At 45.8% G+C, this 20,295-nt stretch overlaps 1 protein-coding gene across 3 annotated transcripts; it reads right to left on the reverse strand.

The window, feature by feature from the left end:
* Nucleotides 1–2,431: 2,431 nt before the first annotated feature.
* MFSD8 (major facilitator superfamily domain containing 8) lies at nt 2,432–17,009 on the reverse strand. 3 transcript variants are annotated; one of them, XM_061560362.1, is made up of 13 exons: nt 16,926–17,009; nt 14,339–14,432; nt 13,552–13,595; nt 12,469–12,709; nt 12,094–12,207; nt 11,579–11,723; nt 10,154–10,194; nt 9,141–9,228; nt 8,368–8,502; nt 7,167–7,270; nt 5,110–5,269; nt 4,408–4,513; nt 2,432–2,950 (listed from the first exon to the last, which is right to left on the reverse strand). In XM_061560362.1, exons 2-13 carry the CDS (start codon nt 14,382–14,384, stop codon nt 2,663–2,665), a joined length of 1,512 nt encoding a protein of 503 aa, XP_061416346.1. In that variant the 5' UTR covers nt 14,385–14,432; nt 16,926–17,009; the 3' UTR covers nt 2,432–2,662. The 3 variants fall into 3 exon arrangements, with proteins under 3 accessions (XP_061416346.1, XP_061416345.1, XP_061416347.1); XM_061560361.1 differs by having other exon boundaries at nt 2,433–2,950; nt 14,335–14,432; nt 16,926–17,003; XM_061560363.1 differs by lacking the exon at nt 4,408–4,513 and having other exon boundaries at nt 2,749–2,950; nt 14,335–14,432; nt 16,926–17,003.
* Nucleotides 17,010–20,295: the final 3,286 nt, after the last annotated feature.

Genomic DNA, 20,295 nt, shown 5'->3' on the forward strand with positions numbered 1-20,295 from the left:
TTCGATTTGAAATCGATTAATCATTCAGCCCTAGTAATTATCTAAATGGAGCACTTCCAGTCACCTGTAAAGGCGAGCCCTAATTATTTTTGCATGCATTTTATTTAACAGGTAAGACCCACCGAGCTTTAGCTTTTTCAGAAGCAACCTGGCCACAAATGATGTCTCGACGAAGTGGCTGATGTGGAAATGTAGAGAAGCCAACGACTCTAAACGCATGTTTTTAAATACGGGTCACCGAAGGACCCGGAGAAAAATCTATACGACCACGGGGAGAACATGCAAACTACAAATAGACAGGTGTCAGGATTTGGATTAAACCCACGACTTGTGTGGTGTGTAACATATCAGGAAGGCGCACCCACTCGATTAAGTTGGAGGCAACACGTTTAATAAACTATGAACACTCTTGAGCCCGCTAGCGGTGTAGCTATCTGTCGCTGTGTGCGTTAACTAAACGAATGGGTCAGCAGCACACATGCCGCCTGGACCCACGAATCACAGTCAAGACTGCACGAGGAACGAAGAACTTCCAGTTGACCCCCACAAAATAAGCCCCGAATCCTCTCGGCGCTCCCCCTTTTATTTCCCTGGCCGCGGCCTTGCTCCGCCCTCGGCCACACCTCCTGCTGGGTCAAGTCCGGACCTCCCCGGTCACGTGTCCCTCAAACCACCAATGGAGGCTCCCAGCGCACAGCAGCACTCCAGAAACCGTGGCTGGCACAACAACGCAGTGACCTCGAATTGTCTCTACACCTGTACACCAGGTGAAGTAGTTTCAATGGCTTAATCAGCTCCCAATAAGGACAAGGTGCCACACCCTAGGCAGATAAACAGAGTAATAAAGACAAGGCAAGTGCTGTTAGCACCTATTAAGGCCTGCACAGCACATGCTGGTGTCTATCATGGATGCCCAGCCAGCTTGGTCTCCATTTTTCCACTCTGGGTTAGCATTTCTAAACCCGTTCTGCGCCCCCCAAAAGCAGGTAGCAGTGGTCTTGATTGGGGGGCGACCATACCAACAATGTTGAAAGCCACTGCTCTCAGTACTAATTTCAGGAAGGACCGATGCAGATGGATCCAAGTGCATTGTGCTAATATGCTAGAAAAACATGTACATACAGTACATGTATATATTAGTTACCATTCTAGTGTTGGTGTAGCCAAGGTGCTGTAATGTAGATTGCGATCTGTTTTGAAATGGTAGACCTCATGGCTAAGGGCCATAGGGTTATGGCTTTACACTGGTTTATAGTGGTGTTGTGGAACATGATTAGCAGCAGACATAAGTACAACTCCATTTTTCCACCACATATAACACAATGTTTCAGTTGATCAGCTGCTTGGCATTGCAGAGCAACATGCTTCAACCGGCATTTGTTGAAGCATGCAAACTGGACCGGTTTAGATCTGGGTGTCGGCAGAATCACATTTTATACGAGATCCTCTCTCCATTAATATCTCGTTATCCAGCAGCATGTTTAACATGCCTGACTGCTTATGAGACCCAGGTCAAAAGCAGCCCAGTATTCTTGCTTAAACAAAATTGCTGGGTGATGTTGGTCTGGAGAACCAATAGACTAAGAAATATTTTTATTGACAGAATGGAGTCATGTTGAAATTTGCTTTTAATTGAACAACTCATTTTGTCCCATGGGCAAAAAATGCAAAACTGTACACAGAACTACCGTTTTTGCACTACACAATTGTGACATTTACAGAACAGTTTATTTTACATTTATCATCACAAATTTGTACATTGCATTTTTACTCACCATTATAAACAAATGAAAAATATATATTATTTAAATAGAAATGTAAATATCACAAATGAAATTAATATGTACACGTACCAAATTAATTCGCAATATTTTGATTGAGATGGTCAAATAAACTGCAGTGTCTATTTCTTCATCGTCTGTGCCCAGTCTTTGAGAGGGAAGCGGTTTCGCGTTAAAAAGAGTGAAGACCTGATAATGGATGGTTATTGTTTACAGTCTAAGGGTTGACGTTTTTGTTCAGCCAGAGGATTTGTGGCTGCAATCAGAATAGATAACTTTGTAAATAAGGATGCTACACACCAACTCTTGTAGATATGCACGTAAGCTGTTTCCTGCTGCCCAACATGTTTGAACCTTAATGAGAACGAAAAAGACATTTCGGTGATATGTTACAGTGACATCAACAGAGTGCAATAGTGAAGTTCCTATTCTTAGGTTTTTTCGGTAAAGTCACGTAGGTAAAGCATTAAAATTAATAAAAGTAAAATAAAATAAAAATCACGACGTTTCGGAGGCAACACGAGCTTTCGTCTTCAGGTGGAACCATCACAGCCACGACAGCTGTATCATTTACTCGACAGCTGTATCATTTACTTGATACAGCTGTCGTGGCTGTGACGGTTCCACCTGAAGACGGAAGCTTGTGTTTCCTCGGAAACGTCGTGATTTTTATTTTATTTTACTTTTATTAATTTTAATGTTTTACCTACGTGACTTTACCGAAAAAAACCTAAGAATATGAATCCTTGCAGTCACGAAAGCTTCAAATCTAGAAGAGATGTTCCTGACATAATTTTCAAATCTGTTAACTCATTAGCAAAGCTTAAAATTGATCTCTTGGACTGGGTTGCAACTTACACTAGGGCTGAGGCAGCTGATGTTTAATCTAAAAGCGGCAACCTTTGATCACAGTCAGAAGGGTCAGCCATTATTGTGGATTCTGGAGAGTGGCTGAGTGGCTCGTTGTGCTCCGGGCTCATGACCGCTGGCGTCAACGGCCGGAGGTGGGGGTACGTGGCGAGGAGGAGGCCCAGCGCCGCTGCCACAACAGCCGCCACGGAGCCGAAGGCAATGCGGGGCCCAGCTCTCACGTAGGCTTGGGCCACGAACATGGGGCCGAGCACACGTGCCAAACTCCCGCTTGCGGTCAGCCAGCCCATGAATACACCCTGCATGCTCACCAAGTACACGTGCACACACAAATGTATAGAATTGGTGGAATTATGGTTGTTAATTTTGGTTTAGTGTCACCAGCGTAGAAAACGATGTAAACATCTATGATCAGTTTGCCACACATTTAACATTTTCGCAAGCAAAGTCCACCACCACAGATACAATATTTCAGTTTCATCCTTCAATAAATATCACTTGCATCGAAATCCTCAGGACAAAAAAAGAAGTGACAGCTCACCGACGTTATAACTCACAAACATTTGCATTCCTTATGCAAGCAGATATGTATGGATGCACAGACATAATATCGGGTATGTACACATCAATCATATATGCATGCATGCATGCTCTCAATGTTTAAATAACTCATTGTAGGCTGGGTTTACCTAGGAGAGAATGTATCATTGTCCAGATTCCATTTTACTTCTGCTGCTGTACACTCAGAACAAAAGCTGCTTTTCGCCGCTAAGTGGCATTGATGTTGACACGGCAGTTGTGACAGGCTAGGTGCATGTTGAGACCACGTGGAGTGTGGAAGGCTTGCCAGCAGGTCGTGGGCCAGACCCAGGTGCCATGGGTTGACTTAGATGATAGGCAGATGCACCACTTGCACCCCTGAGTCAATATGCTGCATCTTAGCTGCTAGATTATCCGCTCGTGAGCATCGCTCCTCTGCCGTTGGTGGAGGGCGACTGCCTCCAACTGTCCAATAGCGTCCTTCACGAGCCTCCTCCACAGTGGCCAATCGTGACACCCCTGGTACCAATCTTAGACAAGTCCACTTAGCTCCATATCTTCCTGTACTGCATCAGTCCATCTCTTCTCCAGCCTGTGCTGCGCCCGTTTAGCCCCCTCTATCCGGCAAAACAAGCTGCTTGGCATGTGATGGCTGGGCATGTGAGCTACATTACCCAGGTAACGTAGCCGTGCCTGCCAGAGGAACTAACTATTGGGAATGTTTCAGGATCTTTCAAGGATATGTGAGCTCCTCAATGCAGCCTGGTTAAACCCAGGATGGATCGTAAGCAGGCTAGGATGAATATTTCAAAACAGCGCAGATGTTCCAATCGTGGCCCACGTTTCACAAGCATAGAGAGTAGGGATGGCATGACTGTGGCTGGGAAAACCCAAATCTTTGTGTGGAGCAAGAAACCAGATAGCTTGTGACGAAAATATGCTGCTCGGATGATTCCAAGTGAGACCTCTGCTATCAAACTGGAGTTGGTCATAACCACACTCCCCAGGGATGGACATTTTTCCACTCCACAACTGCCCCATTACTCATACATAAAGACACACATACATGTGTACACTCGTATAGCCTTAACAAACTGTTGGGGCAAGTGCTGTTAGCGAGCGCCTCTGAAGGCCGGCACGGCACACGAGGGGGTTGGTGGCCAGCACTATGCTCAACCGCATGTACATTCACACAAATGCACACACACTCCCGCACCTGTGGTCTGTCTCCTAGAATCTTAGAGTAGAGCGAGTAGGTGGTGAGGGTGCACAATGGGTACCCAGCCCCAATCAGCACAAGGCCGCAGATGAACTGGGCTAATCTGAACAGGATACATGGGGAACAGTGAAATTGGGCTGGACATATTGAACATTAAGGACACACGCAAAGGATGGGAGACACAATATGCACATGGGACAAATATAGTGAATACAGAGGACACTGTCCATTGGTTTTCACTTAGAGTTTTCTTTTTCTAAATGTGCTGTTTCTTTAAAAATGTATATCTTCAAAAGATATCTGACTCTAGACTATGAGATATATACATCCTAATGTTTAAAGAAATACATATACAACGCATTGAATGATAATATATTTTTACATATCCGAATGGATTATTTTACCTGCTACCGATTGTAAACCTAGGAAATTTTAACGTTCTGTTCTGTAGTACACAGGAAATGGAATATATGAGGAACACAGGATCCGTGAAACAAACGACGAAAATAACAAAGTAACCATATTCAACAGTTTTAAGTCTATCTAGATGTAACCTGTGTTAAGATAGGCCCTTAAAGGATGTTAAACAAAAGCCCACAACATCGATTCCAGGGTAATTCCCCAATGCCAGGATACTAGCCTCAGCTGCCTGTAGGACTGCCAACAAAAATCATAACACCTGGCTCGATTAGCCGTCACCTGATGACGGGGACGTGCAGACACCAGGGCTGGGAGATGAAGGGACAGCCCTGACCACTTCCATCATCTGATTTCAACATCTGAACGCTTGGGGCGATAGTGGATAGACCAGTCAGGGAGGCTGTTGTTGAGGAAGGTGACTCTGTGATGTTATCAATGGCTGATGGAAAGACAACAAGGAGAGATGTATGGTTTAATTCACTGGAGAGAAAACATTTGCTATATTAAGCTGAAAAAATGCTGTCGTGGGTGTGTGTGTAAAATTATCTAATCATGGAATGAGAGACAGCAATAGAGGGTACTTATGGTTCATGAACAAGTAGGGGATGGATGGGAAGGAATGGAGTGGCGAAGAAGAGACAGGGCAATAGAGAAGAGGTTATGTAGGGGGACTGCTTAATGTACAGGGAAGTTTATTTTCAGTGGAGGGGTGCAAGGAGGGAGAAGGACTGAACACAGAATTGGGCACAGGCAGAAGGAGGGACAGAAAGAGACACAAGATTGTGAATGAAGAAGATGAGTAGGGACATGGACGAAGATGAGAGAGGCAAGATAAGGTGGGGCAAGGCCTAGAGGTGGGACATGGTGTTAGGTATTTGAAAATACAGCGACAGTAAACGACAAGCCGGTGAAGTGGAGGAGAGGCGCAGTGTGAGTATTGAAGGGAAGATTGAAAATAACTGATGCAAAAGCATTTTTAATCTGTTGGAGGGGAGTGAGAGCAGAGGCAGAGATAACAAAAAGAAAATAATTACATTAGTCCACGTGGTTTAAGATCAGCAAATGAAAAATTATTTTGGCGGTAGAAATTTAAATGAGAGGATGGATTTTCCTGATGTTGAATAGATGAAAGCAGCAGATGCGAGTAGTAGCGGATATGTGGGTGGAAAAAATAAGGGAAGAGTCAAGGTTGACGTCAGAGGAAACAGGAGTGAGAAAGAGAGGAGGGAAGATGGCTGGGATGGGAGGTGAAGAGTGAGAGACCAGATTGAAAATTGATGCTTTCGAAGGATTGAGATTGAGTGAAGCACCTTCCAGGATTGGATGGCAGCCAGACAGGAGGCGATATGAGAAGAAAGGTCAGCAGTAATGAGGGATATAAGAAGATTTGGGTATCGTCAGAAAATAAATGAGAAAAATATGAGGAAAAAATTAGGAAAATATAAAGAAATAATAGATTCAAGAGGCGAAATAAAGAGATAGAATAGTAAGGGACACAAAACCGACATCGGCAAAACACCGACACTGAGAGGGGATGGAGGGGATATAGATTGATTGAAAAAGACTGAGGATGTGAGAGAAGAACGGTAAGACTTGAGCCAAGAGAGTGAGCGTGTTTGATTGAGGTGGGCATATAAGTTTGAGGGAGTGAATGTGTGTGAAAAAGTGTGAGAGAGGTAAAGTGTGCAAGGGGGTGTGTGTACGAGAGTGTGAATGTGTGGGACTGGGTAAGAGTGTGAATAAGACTTGAGCTAGTATAGTGTATAAAACTCTGGATACGTTTTTGAGTAATTTTCCCTCCAATTTTTCCATGAAGCAAGCATATTTTCAGGAGGTAAAATGCAATATTACCTTGAAATCATTTGCAATGTTGATATTGTACAATATTAAAACGCTAACTTATGAGATATGCATTAACTAGATAAGTGGAGTTTAACTACAATGTTACAAGGGTAGAACCAAAAAAAACCGAGAATATTCCCAAAAGAAATCTTTCAAAAATGTTAAATTTCCAAAACAAAATTACATAAAATAAATTAACGAGTCCTCCTTTACCGCTTTGGTGTCAGTTTTTTTTCTCTCCTGCGAACTCAATGCTGTGCAGCAAAATTGCTATGCATTCTATTACGCATGAAATTAAAACATCAGGTGTAATTCATACTTAAAATTTGTAAAATACCAAAGTACGCGGCTTATCTGAGTGTGGGAATTAAGTTGAAGTGTGGTATCATTCATGACGGTAGTAAGGTTGTCAATGGCCATGAAGATATAGATGGTGACGACTGTTTATAATTGAGGGTTCAGTGGTGATGGTGATGACTCTGAGGTCCTCTCACTCTGCCAGGCGAGGGGAGGAAGTTGATGACCCCAGGGAAGTAGCACAACATATCCGGCGAGAACGAGCACCAACCCAACCACCAACAACAACCGCTCGCCTAGCCTGCAACACAAACAGCAACAACAACTATTCCAGCCTGCAACAACAGCGATCACTCTCCCAGCCTGCAACAACCACTGTCCCAGTCAAAAACATTAACAACCATCTTCCCAACCTGCGACAATAACACAACGTTTCACTCGAGAAAACCTTCTGACACGATGTTAAGCAGAAACGTAGACTACTATTGTCATATTTGATATGGAACTCTTATTTTATATCTGGCTAGTTGGAACAAAATCCAGCATAAAACTGTCCACCTGACTGATGAACAACACACACAAATTCACTAGTCACTCATCATCTTTATGCCACCTATGCATCTCTTTGGCTACCACTACTGTCACAGTAATGACGAAGGACAATCTCTTATAATGTATCTATCACCTCGATGTTAGCATCTTGAATGTTGCTCTCTCTCTTGATTCCATCTTTGATTTCTGGGATGTGTTGTACACACTTGGGTTCAATGCGGATTGGAACAATAATTTATCTTATTGCACAGCTCCGCTTTGGAACTCCTTTCAGATGTCTTTCAAACCTCACATCTCCCAACTCGATTAAAAAAATCTCACCACCTGACACTTGCTAGTTTACTCTCCAGTAGTTCACATTTTTAAAGTGCCTTAATTTAGCAGTTGTGGTAAAAAAATAGAAACCGTTCACTCAGTTGCGAATAACACACCAACAACATATTAAGATACATAATTTCAATACCTATGACCATCAACTGTGGTAACATAATCACACAATAAACAATATTTGGTACTGGCAAAGGAGGTCCCATAAAATAAACCATATTAGCACCAATATAAATCATTACAACACTAACATCAGTATTGTAAATTCTTATAAATGATATCAAACTACACCATCCTTAGTGCACCACCATCTCCACCATAAATCCATCACACCAAACAACTTTTATCTTCGCATAACCAATAAACCATTATCATCACATCACTATTGTCACCAATATTGTCACATCGTCGCTGTACTAACACCACCATATTCATCATCACCATCAAACTATTACCGACATCTTTGAACTACCATAACCATCAAAGCAACAGCCTGCAATCACCATCATTGCCAATCACCGTGGGGTGAGGGGCTTAGCAGCCATGAAGACCCCGATGGCCTGCAGTCCCAGGCCAGCCAGGAGGAGACCATCGTAGAGCACGGCCTGACCACGGGACCATGCGAACATGTGCATGCTGAGGGGTGTAGCAATTCTGCACATACACACACACACACAAAACACACGTGACATCACCCACACATCAAATACACATGAAACACATCAAAGACACTCGCACACAAAACACACTCACATGCAATCTTGAATTTGGAGCTTTCGTGACTGCAGGAATTACTCTATGGTTCTTTCGGTAAAGTCACGTCTAAAGATAAAATAGTAAATTAAATAATAACATACGACGTTTCGATTGCAACACAAGCAATCATCATCAGGTATAAATGAAATAGCAACAACATTTTTTTTTAACCAGAAAACTATAGACAGACATATAAGCAGACAGATATCACCAAGATACATAGAGAGAGAGTAACACAGGCACAGAGAGGGAGATTGTCTCTGTAGCGAGGCCTTAAATAGACAGAGGGGGCGGTGTCAGAGAGAGTTGGAGGGGTTAGAGAAAAAAATTAACATGTCAATGAATACGAAGCACGCCTGGTAAAGTAAGCAAGCTTGAACATTAGGAGAGAGGGAGAAAGAACACACTAAATTAAATAACCTAGCAAAATATCGAAATGTTATGTAATACAACACAGTCGGTCAACACACAATTAACGCATAGCCTGGTCGATACACATACGAGACACGTAAGTATGTGCGGGTGTGGATACGTACGTCTCAAATACCGTGAAGATGAAGAGGGTGACAAAAAATAGAATGTTGGAAGTGATCACGGCTAACAGGTTTAAGCTCATCGGCGTATCTGTAATACAAACACAAATGCAGTAATCTCATATGCATACGCAATGTGGACATGCAAATTTACTCCTTACATATATACACTGTCTCTCACGTGCATTACTGGTCTCCGACGATACGTTTTTCTTACGAGCACGCACTTTCTTCACTTCGAATATAAAGAATCACCTCCTGTTTTTCTAAGGATACGTTCAGTTTTCTTTATCAATATGTAATTCACCCGTTTTGTTGTGGCACGAGCTGATCATTTTAATGAGACACAATTGGGAAGGCCTTCATCCAAAAGTGGATTAACCCTGCCTGATTATATGTACACTAACATCAGACTTAAAGATCCATTCTTAGCCTGATGGACACACATACAACGTACAAAAATTCCCTGTATCGCCCATATTGAAAAAATGCTGTTAGTGGGTTACTTTTAGTGGGCACCATGGGGGTGGTATGGCCAAACCTCAGCTTGGCACCTTTGTCTCCGAAGTTCTGATATTTATAGATTGCACTGGATGCTCGCTTATATAACGCTGAGCTACACAGGGACTGCCAAACACCAGTTCAGATATCACAACCACTAAAATTAGCCATTGCCAGGAATCGAACCTTGGTAGCCAGGTTCATAGTGCAGTGAACTAACCACCATTCCCTCACACACGTACACACATTCCTACAATGACACCAACACACAAAGACAATCACACACGGATACATGAAAGCTCTTTGTGGAGGTCTCCACAGAAAACAAAGTGACATCACATCACAGGTGCACTCACTCAACATTAATAAAAAAATATAACTCTGTTTAATCTGAGGTTTGAGTGCACATTCAAGTCCAGGATCTCAGTGGTTATGAGCCCAGTGATCCTTACATGTCAATTTTAAACCCGATGTACCAACTAGCAATCTCTACAATGAATAATTGTGACTCTCACCCGAATCAGCGGAGCTGTTGTCTGTTTTAAATTTTTGTTCCCTGGGCAAGAGAAACACGTGCACATACCAATATCAAAGATCATTCCTTCAGGCTACTGCACTAGCGAGCACATCACAGCAAAACCTCCCAAAGCCGAAGGAATTTGAAAAAGAGCCTCTCCGGTTACAGTGCATGTACTGAATTAGGTAAATAATGAAATGCTGTAATACATAAATACAAATTTTATATATTTACACACAAGTAACACTTCGAGCATTTAAAAAACAGCATAACAATAATAAAAAACGACATGTAACACGTAATATTTTTGTTTCATGATGCAACAAAAAATGATTGTTATTATGACTGTTTATTCCTAATCGCTTACCATCACCCACCATGGAAGACTAATGTGTGAAGTGTAAAGTTGAAGATTCATAAGGCTGAAGATTTTCTGAAGGGCTGGAAGAATTTATTATTTATTTGTAAAATAATGTAAAATGATATAAATGTAAAAAAAATAACCCGTAAAAACAAAGTTTTTCACTATAAATCCTTTATATGCGTGGCATCGGGGCGGCTAGAGTCCTCTCGTCCTCTGGCTTGAGATGGCTGCCACCTATGGGTCAGATGATTGTCTGGCAGCATGAAACAATTGGTAATTAAATATTTAAAAAAATTTCCCTAAACAGTGTAAAATTTTGGAAATTTTTTTTCACGAAAATGCATTGTCACGCACAACGAGTCTGTGTGGAAAATGTCAGCTCGATTGGATCACGGGAAGTGGGTTAAAAAACGATCAAAAGATTTGCACGGTCCGAAGCAAGCAAGCAAGCGAACTTAATATAAAGGATTTAAAAAAGAAAGAAGATTAATCAGAACACAAGCCGCCCTAGTGAACAAGTGCATTGCATTGCATACAACAGACAAGTGCATGTGTACCATACATAGCTTTAGAATTGCTAGCGCATATTCACATGCCATCTCCTGTCATGCACAGCGTAGTTCGTGTGTGAGCAATGTTCTAGTCAGGGTTGTTTGGTTTCTTATTTATTGATTACAGATATCCTCCTAGCCTATCCCTGATTCTAGCTTCCAAATATTTTACGGTATTAAATCAGCAAAGCACACAAGGTGTGCTTCAACTTCTCACCTCCAATTTCGACTTTCCCGCTCTTCCCTTCTCTATCTTACTTTCTCTCTGCCTCTCCTGAGCTTCTCCTTTGTCTTACTTTTCCTCCATCTCCTGTTGCTCCCTCTCATTTCACCCTCCCTTTATTTCCAATTATCTCCTCCCTCTCTCTTCCCACTCTTCCTCCCCTCCCTCTCTTTCCTCTCTCACTCTCCTTGTGTCTCCCCCTTCCCATATCTTTTACCCTTATTTCTCTCTCTCTGCTCGCCTACCACTTCCTCCCCCTCTCCTCGGGCTCGCCACCCCGCTAACCAGAAAGCGCAGGTGACGAGGATGGCGTTGGCGAGGGTGAGTGCGGCTCCAAGCAGCGCAGGCGCCGTATACATGTTGAGCTGCAAGGCAAGTGGGGGCCACGATACCCCCTCCTCGCCCACCCACGTCAGCACCGTCTGCAGCACTGTGTTCACATGGTGCACGCAGACAGGGGTCACAGCTTCGCAGCTCTCATGTAACACATGAGTGTGGTATGTGGTATTCTTGCATGCATTGTTTTGAAGATTATAAACTACTAGCTTATAACTACAAAATACAAGTTTGTGATTAGCTTGACCAATGTTTTCGCAGAACACAGCAAAGAGCAAGCGAAGGATTAAATAAAAAAACTGAATTTGTATTTAATTCCAAAAATTCAAGTGCAGTTTAAGTAAGCTGAATTTGGTAGAGGAAAGTTAATCCCGTTACAATAAAGAATGCAATGTAAATCAATAGAATCGCATGCAGTGTAATAGTTGCTTGCAATGCATTATATGATCTGCATACTTACTCACCTGGGCCGAGTATGAACCCCAGTGCCTGGCAGGCGCTAAGGTTGGCCATAACAGGCGTGCGCTCCTCCATATTGGTGGCCGCCGACGCAAATGCACGCACCACAGCCACATTACCTACATACACACACACATAAGTATACATGCAAACACATACATACATACATGCATGCAAAAAGACAGATCCCCATAAAGTCGCTAAGGTTGGGCAAATGCTCTTAGGGGAGCACCTATTAAAAATGGAACAGTATATAACAGGGTGCTTTTTTCATCATACACACAACACCGGATACTGATTGAGTGTGTGGTATGCGTGTGGTGTCTTGTAAAGAAAGTGTACACGTTGTGTCCTATGTGCGTTGTGTGCATGTGTCATACCAGCTCCCAGACCGAGAAAAATGCGTGCCGCCAGCACAAGGAAGCGTCCCCTCGAGTGCACGGCGTGGGCATACATGTACATGACATGACCAGCAGTGCCCAGCAGCATGGAGGTGAGAAGGGGCATTGAGCTGCCCCTGGCGTTGGCCCATGCCCCCAGGGCAGGGCAGGCAAACAGCTGGGCAAGGCTGTATGATGCCAACACCCAACCCAGGAATGTGGGGCTGCTGGAGGGGTCCACCTGTAGGCGGCACAATGCCATGTTGGAGAACCAAGCTGGCATCTTTGAAGTCCTGGCATGTTGGTGAAGTGAGTTGGCAACTGAGGCCGTTTGGTTAAGAACCCGGGTGCTGGTCTCACCCGGCAGGCTCATTGTGGTCATGCCAAGGTGCTGAATTGGTACCCTTCATGGTGTGCGTTCAACAGTCGGGGCTGTCTTTGTCAGGAGATATGTAATTGTCATGTCAGATTACGAAGCCTGCTGCTTGGTATCTTTTACAGGGTTCATATTGACCATGTTAGGTTTGATAATTGGTTTTTTACCCTTTTATCTGGCAACAAATCTGATACCTTTTTTACAAGGAGTCATGTTTGCATAGTCCACAAAACCTGCAGCCATAATGCAAACAAAAAACATAACTCTGATAATGTATGCACTGTCCTTGAAGTTGATTGGTCCACACCCGAGACAGCTTTCCTTAGAGCCTAGTCTCACATGGGTTGGACCAGATGACGCCAAAAGGCGCATGTTAGGTTTGTGAATTGTTTCTTCACATGACTTGGATTTAAGACATGGGACTGGTTATCTTTCTATCAAAGTTCATACTGGTCAAGTGACCACACTGGGCCAGCACCTATGGGAACCCAGGATTAAGACTCAAGGAAATGTTTCTCTATCTACAATGTCTAAGCATGGAGCCAGTGCAACATACATGACATCATAGAACATGTCTTTACTATATGGGTCACTATGGATAGGCAGTTTCATATGAAAATACCACTGTAAACCATGCAAATAATTTAACTAGTTGTAAATATGTATTAACGCAGACCTTACATACACAACTACAACACACATCTCACCTTTTGAAGGAATGGCCAGATTGAGGACATGACTATAGAAAAACCTGAAACACACGCACATTCACAGGTAATCTTTCATAATTCAGATTGACCATGACAGTGAGCGTCCTGATCCAACACATGTGGGATTCCACTCCCATGCCTACATATTAACCACAGGTATGTAAATAACTGTTCCAATATCAACTGTTCGTGAGCTTAAAATTGTCAAGGACACCACAGAGTAATATTTGAACTCCACCTATAACTACAATATAAATGTCTGTCATGTTTCTGCTCTGAAGGGCCATTGGGTATTATTTAGGTAAAAGGCATCGTTAGTAACACATGTGGCGAGGTCCTGAGCTTATGTTGTACGCCCCTGCCAATGCAGTCCCTTTAATTTTTGTTCTTTATGTGCCTACATACGTATATGTATACAGTGGATTTTTACACGTGGCAATATATAATTTTTACATATGTATATCTCAGTATGTGCCTGCTATATGTGCCAACAGTGGTTGCCTTAATATGTTAAAACATAACTCGAAACGCTCTAGGCTGTTCAGTGTACACTAGAAATCCAGTAAGATCAATTTAGAATAACTGAAGGTGCTAATGGAATCGCCTGTAATTTAGGAAGTGGCATTTCAAATTGAAAATTTGAGATCTGGTTGAATCTGAGTTATTCATTCAACTGCCATATGAATGTGGATTTTCCACATGTGTTTGGAACCACCGATTGAAATAAGCACCACAAAACATTTGTGCATGGAAACACATTGCTGTGAAATCGAGTCTCACCCACACTGCTCAGGAACATGGTGAGATACATGACCCGGATTGAGCGCCATCGCCTCCTGTCCGTCTCCTCCAACAAGGCCTGGACATCATTGAGGTCGCTGGTAACGCACGCATTCACACAGGTAAAGGCAGATACCTCTCAATTCGCCTAAAAGCGATAGGGGAAAGTTCTGTAAGCAAGCATTATGGCACACGAGGAGGCCGTGTGGCCTCCACCATATCCAACAACCCATTTCTCCCCAGTGCCTGTGTTTTTTTTATTATTACACGCTTTTATTTAACTCAATCTGTCTGTTGTTGTTGTCGTATCCTCAAATCTTGTAACTCAATTTTAACCCACTTCCCAATGTGATATCGACTGCAAACTTGGTATACTTATGTCATACTGATGACAATACTATATTCTATCAAAAAAAAGTTTTTTAAACATTCATTTTTATATGTTATGTTTTGGCTTGTGTCTAATTGTCCACGCTCAACTCACGTTGGCTGTAAATCACCACGGTCCCTTACGTTATGGCAAGCCTCGGGGCCACTTCCTGGAGTCGTGGAGTTATTCCATTACTAGTGCGGTACATTTCATTAAAGCGTGTTTTAAAAAAAATATTTTTAAATATTACTTATTTACAGCTCACACAGACCAGGTTTCTCATTTAAGGTAGATTTAACTTCGGGGAGGCCTCGGATCCGTTTGGACACCACCTGCTGCTGATATTGTCCATGGTCCGGGAATCAAAATGCATTCACTCGGTTCATAGCAACGGTGGGCTACGGGGCCGTCCATAAATGACGTCACGCGATTTTGGACGATTTTTGACCCCCTCCCCCTCGTCACACGGCGTCACAAAAAGTCAGACCCCCCCCCATATATGACGTCACAAAGCTCTGCGCCCCCCCCCCAAATAAAACATGCTTCAAATCGCTTTAAACTATTGTCATTGTAGTGCGTATTTAATGTGGCTCTGCACTCTGATGTTGGAGAAAACATTTATTAAAAAGTCTATTTAATTAAATAGAACGTGTTGTCTATATTTATTTAAAGTTGCGCATTTTGATGTGACGTCACATTTCTCAAACCCCCCCTCGTCACACATCGTCACAAATGTCTGACCCCGCCCCCCCCTAGGTACGTGACGTAATTTATGAAGTGACGTCACATTTCTCAAACCCCCCGTCACAAATGCCTGACCCCGCCCCTCCCCTAGGTGCGTGACGTCATTTATGAAGTGACATCACATTTCTCAAACCCTCCCGTCACAAATGCCTGACCCCGCCTCTCCCCTAGGTGCGTGACGTCATTTATGATGTGACGTCACATTTCTCAAACCCCCTCGTCACAAATGCCTGACCCCGCCCCTCCCCTAGGTGCGTGACGTCATTCATGAGGTGACGTCAAATTTCCAAACCCCCTCGTCACAAATGCCTGACCCCGCCCCTCCCCTAGGTGCGTGACGTCATTTATGAAGTGACGTCACATTTCTCAAACCCCCTCCCGTCACAAATGCCTGACCCCGCCCCTCCCCCCCAGGTGCGTGACGTCATCTGTGCACGGCCCCGACGTACGGTGCGAAAGAATGTCACCGTCCGTTGCGCAGTGCGTGAAGCGCTGTGCCAGAGCCGCTCCGCCACTGGGCACAGACGCGTCTCTCGATGTACCGACACCATATTCTTAGGTGTTTTCGGTAAAGTCACGTAGGTAAAACATCAAAATTAATAAAAATAATTAAAAAAAAATAAAGATCACGACGTTTCGGAGGCAACACAAGTCTCCGTCATCAGGTGGGACAGTCACAGCCGGATTAGCTGCATCAAGTGAGGCAATGATTCAAGATGTAATCCCTTAAAAGCGAGTTAAGGGGGGAGGAGAGGGGGGGGCTCATCAGAATGTGGTAGCCAATGAATGGCTGATGCAGCTAATCCGGCTGTGACTGTCCCACCTGATGACGGAGACGTGTGTTGCCTCCGAAACGTCGTGATCTTTATTTTATTATTTTTTATTAATTTTGATGTTTTACCTACGTGACTTTACCGAAAACACCTAAGAATATGATTCCTTGCAGTCACGAAAGCTTCAAGTCTAGTACCGACACCACTTTACGGACACCAAGAGAGAAGACTGCGCTGCGCGGAACTGTAAGAGGTCTTTAATTGCCCCGTGCCTGCCCCCCCCCCCCTTCGTCCGGAACTCGCTGATCCTCTGTAAGCTGTGCTCTCATGTCTATGGCGAATCACGGGTCTCTGGAGCAACAACCACTGCCGCTCGCACACAAACTCACAACCACTGGCTCTGCCTTACCCAACACTTCTAACCTCTCTCACAACAATAACCGGCCATTCGCCGCTGAGTGAGGGGTGCCAGGCTAGGTGCACCTCACACACGGACCTTTGGCTCTGCCTCTCTCAACGCATGCACTGACGCCACTGCCCTGTCACGGCAGCGCGTACAGACAACCGCCAACTCTCTGCTTAACGCGGCGACTTTGGCGACCAATATTATCCATAACACAGGTGGTGTTGTTTTTCTCTCTCACACACAGCTACGCACACAGACACGCGTGCCTCTCTCTCTCTCTCTTGGACTCAGCACTCACCAGTTGGCTCCGAGGAGCGGCCTCTCGTCCCCACCACCGCCGCCACCGCCATCGCCAGACATCGCTACCCAAGTGACCTCCGACCCCACGGGATCGGCCACCACCGTGCGACCTCCCCCCCCACCCCTCCTCCTCTTCCCCCCCACCCCTCCTCCTCTTCCCCCCCACCCACCCCTCCTCCTCTTCCCCCCCACCCCTCCTCCTCTTCCCCCCCACCCACCCCTCCTCCTCTTCCCCCCCACCCCTCCTCCTCTTCCCCCCCACCCCTCCTCCTCTTCCCCCCCACCCCTCCTCCTCTTCCCCCCCACCCCTCCTCCTCTTCCCCCCACCCACCCCTCCTCCTCTTCCCCCCACCCACCCCTCCTCCTCTTCCCCCCCACCCACCCCTCCTCCTCTTCCCCCCCACCCACCCCTCCTCCTCTTCCCCCCCACCCACCCCTCCTCCTCTTCCCCCCCACCCACCCCTCCTCCTCTTCCCCCCCACCCACCCCTCCTCCTCTTCCCCCCCACCCACCCCTCCTCCTCTTCCCCCCCACCCACCCCTCCTCCTCTTCCCCCCCACCCACCCCTCCTCCTCTTCCCCCCCACCCACCCCTCCTCCTCTTCCCCCCCACCCACCCCTCCTCCTCTTCCCCCCCACCCACCCCTCCTCCTCTTCCCCCCCACCCACCCCTCCTCCTCTTCCCCCCCACCCACCCCTCCTCCTCTTCCCCCCCACCCACCCCTCCTCCTCTTCCCCCCCACCCACCCCTCCTCCTCTTCCCCCCCACCCACCCCTCCTCCTCTTCCCCCCCACCCACCCTCCTCCTCTTCCCCCCCACCCACCCCTCCTCCTCTTCCCCCCACCCACCCCTCCTCCTCTTCCCCCCCACCCACCCCTCCTCCTCTTCCCCCCACCCACCCCTCCTCCTCTTCCCCCCCACCCACCCCTCCTCCTCTTCCCCCCCACCCACCCCTCCTCCTCTTCCCCCCCCACCCACCCCTCCTCCTCCACCCCCCCCCACCCACCCCTCCTCCTCCACCCCCCCCCACCCACCCCTACTCCTCCCCCCACCCACCCCTACTCCTCCACCCCCACCCTCCTCCTCCATCCCCCCACCCACCCCTCCTCCTCCCCCACCCACCCCTCCTCCTCCACCCCCACCCCTCCTCCTCCACCCCCCCACCCCTCCTCCTCCACCCCCCCCCCCCACCCCCCTCCTCCCCCACCCACCCCTCCTCCTCCACCCCCCCACCCCTCCTCCTCCACCCCCCCACCCACCCCTCCTCCTCTTCCCCCCCCACCCCTCCTCGTGCCCCTCCACGTGGCCCTGAAACAGCAAGGGGCCCTCCATGATGGGCGGGGATCGGCGAGTCCCGAAGCATCGCAACAACTCTTCACGCTCATTCTAAAAGCTGCGTAAAAAGGCTCAAAAGCTGCAGGGAGGGGCTGGGTGGGGAGGGTAGGGCTGGGTGGGGTGGGGAGGGTGGGGCTGGGTGGGGAGAGGCTGGTCACCCCGTGGTGCCCTTATAAAACTCAACGTTTAACCTACTCACGCCGGCTTGTGCCCGCCCTCAGTCGGGCAAATTTGCGGAATACACCACGCCGCCGTTGACCCTGGCCATTGACCGAGCAACCCAACGTTTCTACCAGCTCTCTCCGCAAGAATGTGTTCATTTTGGGATCTGGGAGGCTGAATGTAGGCTCGTTCGTAATGCTTTTCTGGGTACGTTACAATGTTTACCCCTGCACCAACTTTCACTGTGCTTAATCAGTGAATCAATCACTCGTATGGTGACACCCACCACAACTCTACTGGTCCCCCCCCCTCCTTCCAAGAGGAGCTGGAGCCGAGTATAAATCATCATCTATCATGTCCTGGCCCCACATCGCACGTTTACTTCTATCAGGTTTGATTCTTGGGTTATATGCGGATTCAAGTGTCAAATTCTCCCCATACTCATCATATCTGGTTGAGAATGAACGACGTCCATTCCGCCCAGATGACGGCGGTGCTTACACGGTAGAGCCCCCGTGAGGTGCGGGCTACCGTCTTCCACACAAATAAAGTTACAGGGTACCTCGATATACGAAGTAGTTGCGTTCCTAAAGCTTCCTTTGAATATTAAAACATAGTTTATTGCATAACGTATGGCATTAGTACTATGAGGATGCGTTCCAAGCCTTCGTAACTTATCATTTCAAACGTTCAACAACTAACATTCAGGTGAAAACATTTTATTTCACCAGCCAATTAGCTACATTACTCTTTTTCAGAAGTGACCTGGCCACAAATGATAGCCCCAACGAAGTGACTTATCTTGTGTACATTTATAACAGGCAAATATACTCCAAACGCACGTTTTGTAAATGTAGAGGGGGAATAAGTATAACCCGTAAAAACAAAGTTTTCACTATAAATCCTTTATATGCGTGGCGGCTAGAGTCCTCTCGTCTTCTGGCTTGAGATGGCTGCCACCTATGGGTCAGATGATTGCATTGCACCATTAAGCAATTGGTAATTAAATATATTTTTGTCCTAAAAAGTGTAAAATTTTGGAAACATTTTTTCACGAACATTAATTGTCACGCACAACGAGTCTGTGTGGAAAATGTCAGCTCGATTGGATCACGGGAAGTGAGTTAAAAAACGACCGAAAGATTTGCACGGTCCTAAGCAAGCAAGCAAGCGAACTTAATATAAAGGATTTAAACAAGTATAACCCGTAAAAACACAGTTTTTCACTCTAAATCCTTTATATGCGTGGCATCGGGGCGGCTAGAGTCCTCTCGTCCTTTGGCTTGAGATGGCTGCCATCTATGGGTCAGATGATTGTCTGCAGTATTAAACAATTGGTAATTAAATATTTAATTTGTTTTCCCTAAAAAGTGTAAAATTTAGGAAAAAAATTTTCACGAACATTAATTGTCTCGCACAACGAGTCTGTGTGCAAAATGTCAGCTCGATTGGATCACGGGAAGTGGATTAAAAAACGACCGAAATGTTTGCACGGTCCTAAGCAAGCAAGCAAGCGAACTTAATATAAAGGATTTAAAAACCGGAGGGTCTCGGATAAAAATCCACTCAACCACGGGGAGGGAGACACCGCAGACTCCAAATCTCCAGCAGGCGTCAAGGGTCGAGATCGAACCCACGACCACCCTCCCGCATACCAGGCGAGCAAGTAACGTAACAGAAACTGACATGAATACAATAAACGGTGTACTGTGAAATATATTCACACTCACCAAGATTAAGTCTCTGTGCAATCATACAGTTCCATTGCCCACCAAACGCCAAAAGCTTCGTAACGTAGCGATTGGGCGAGACAAATGTTACAATTCCTCGCGTGAAAGAAACCGTGTTATAACTTTATTCTTATTAATACA

Source organism: Lethenteron reissneri, chromosome 26, assembly GCF_015708825.2.
Source record: "Lethenteron reissneri isolate LAM-NWPU_2019-01 chromosome 26, ASM1570882v1, whole genome shotgun sequence".
NCBI classification, from domain to species: Eukaryota; Metazoa; Chordata; class Hyperoartia; order Petromyzontiformes; family Petromyzontidae; genus Lethenteron; species Lethenteron reissneri.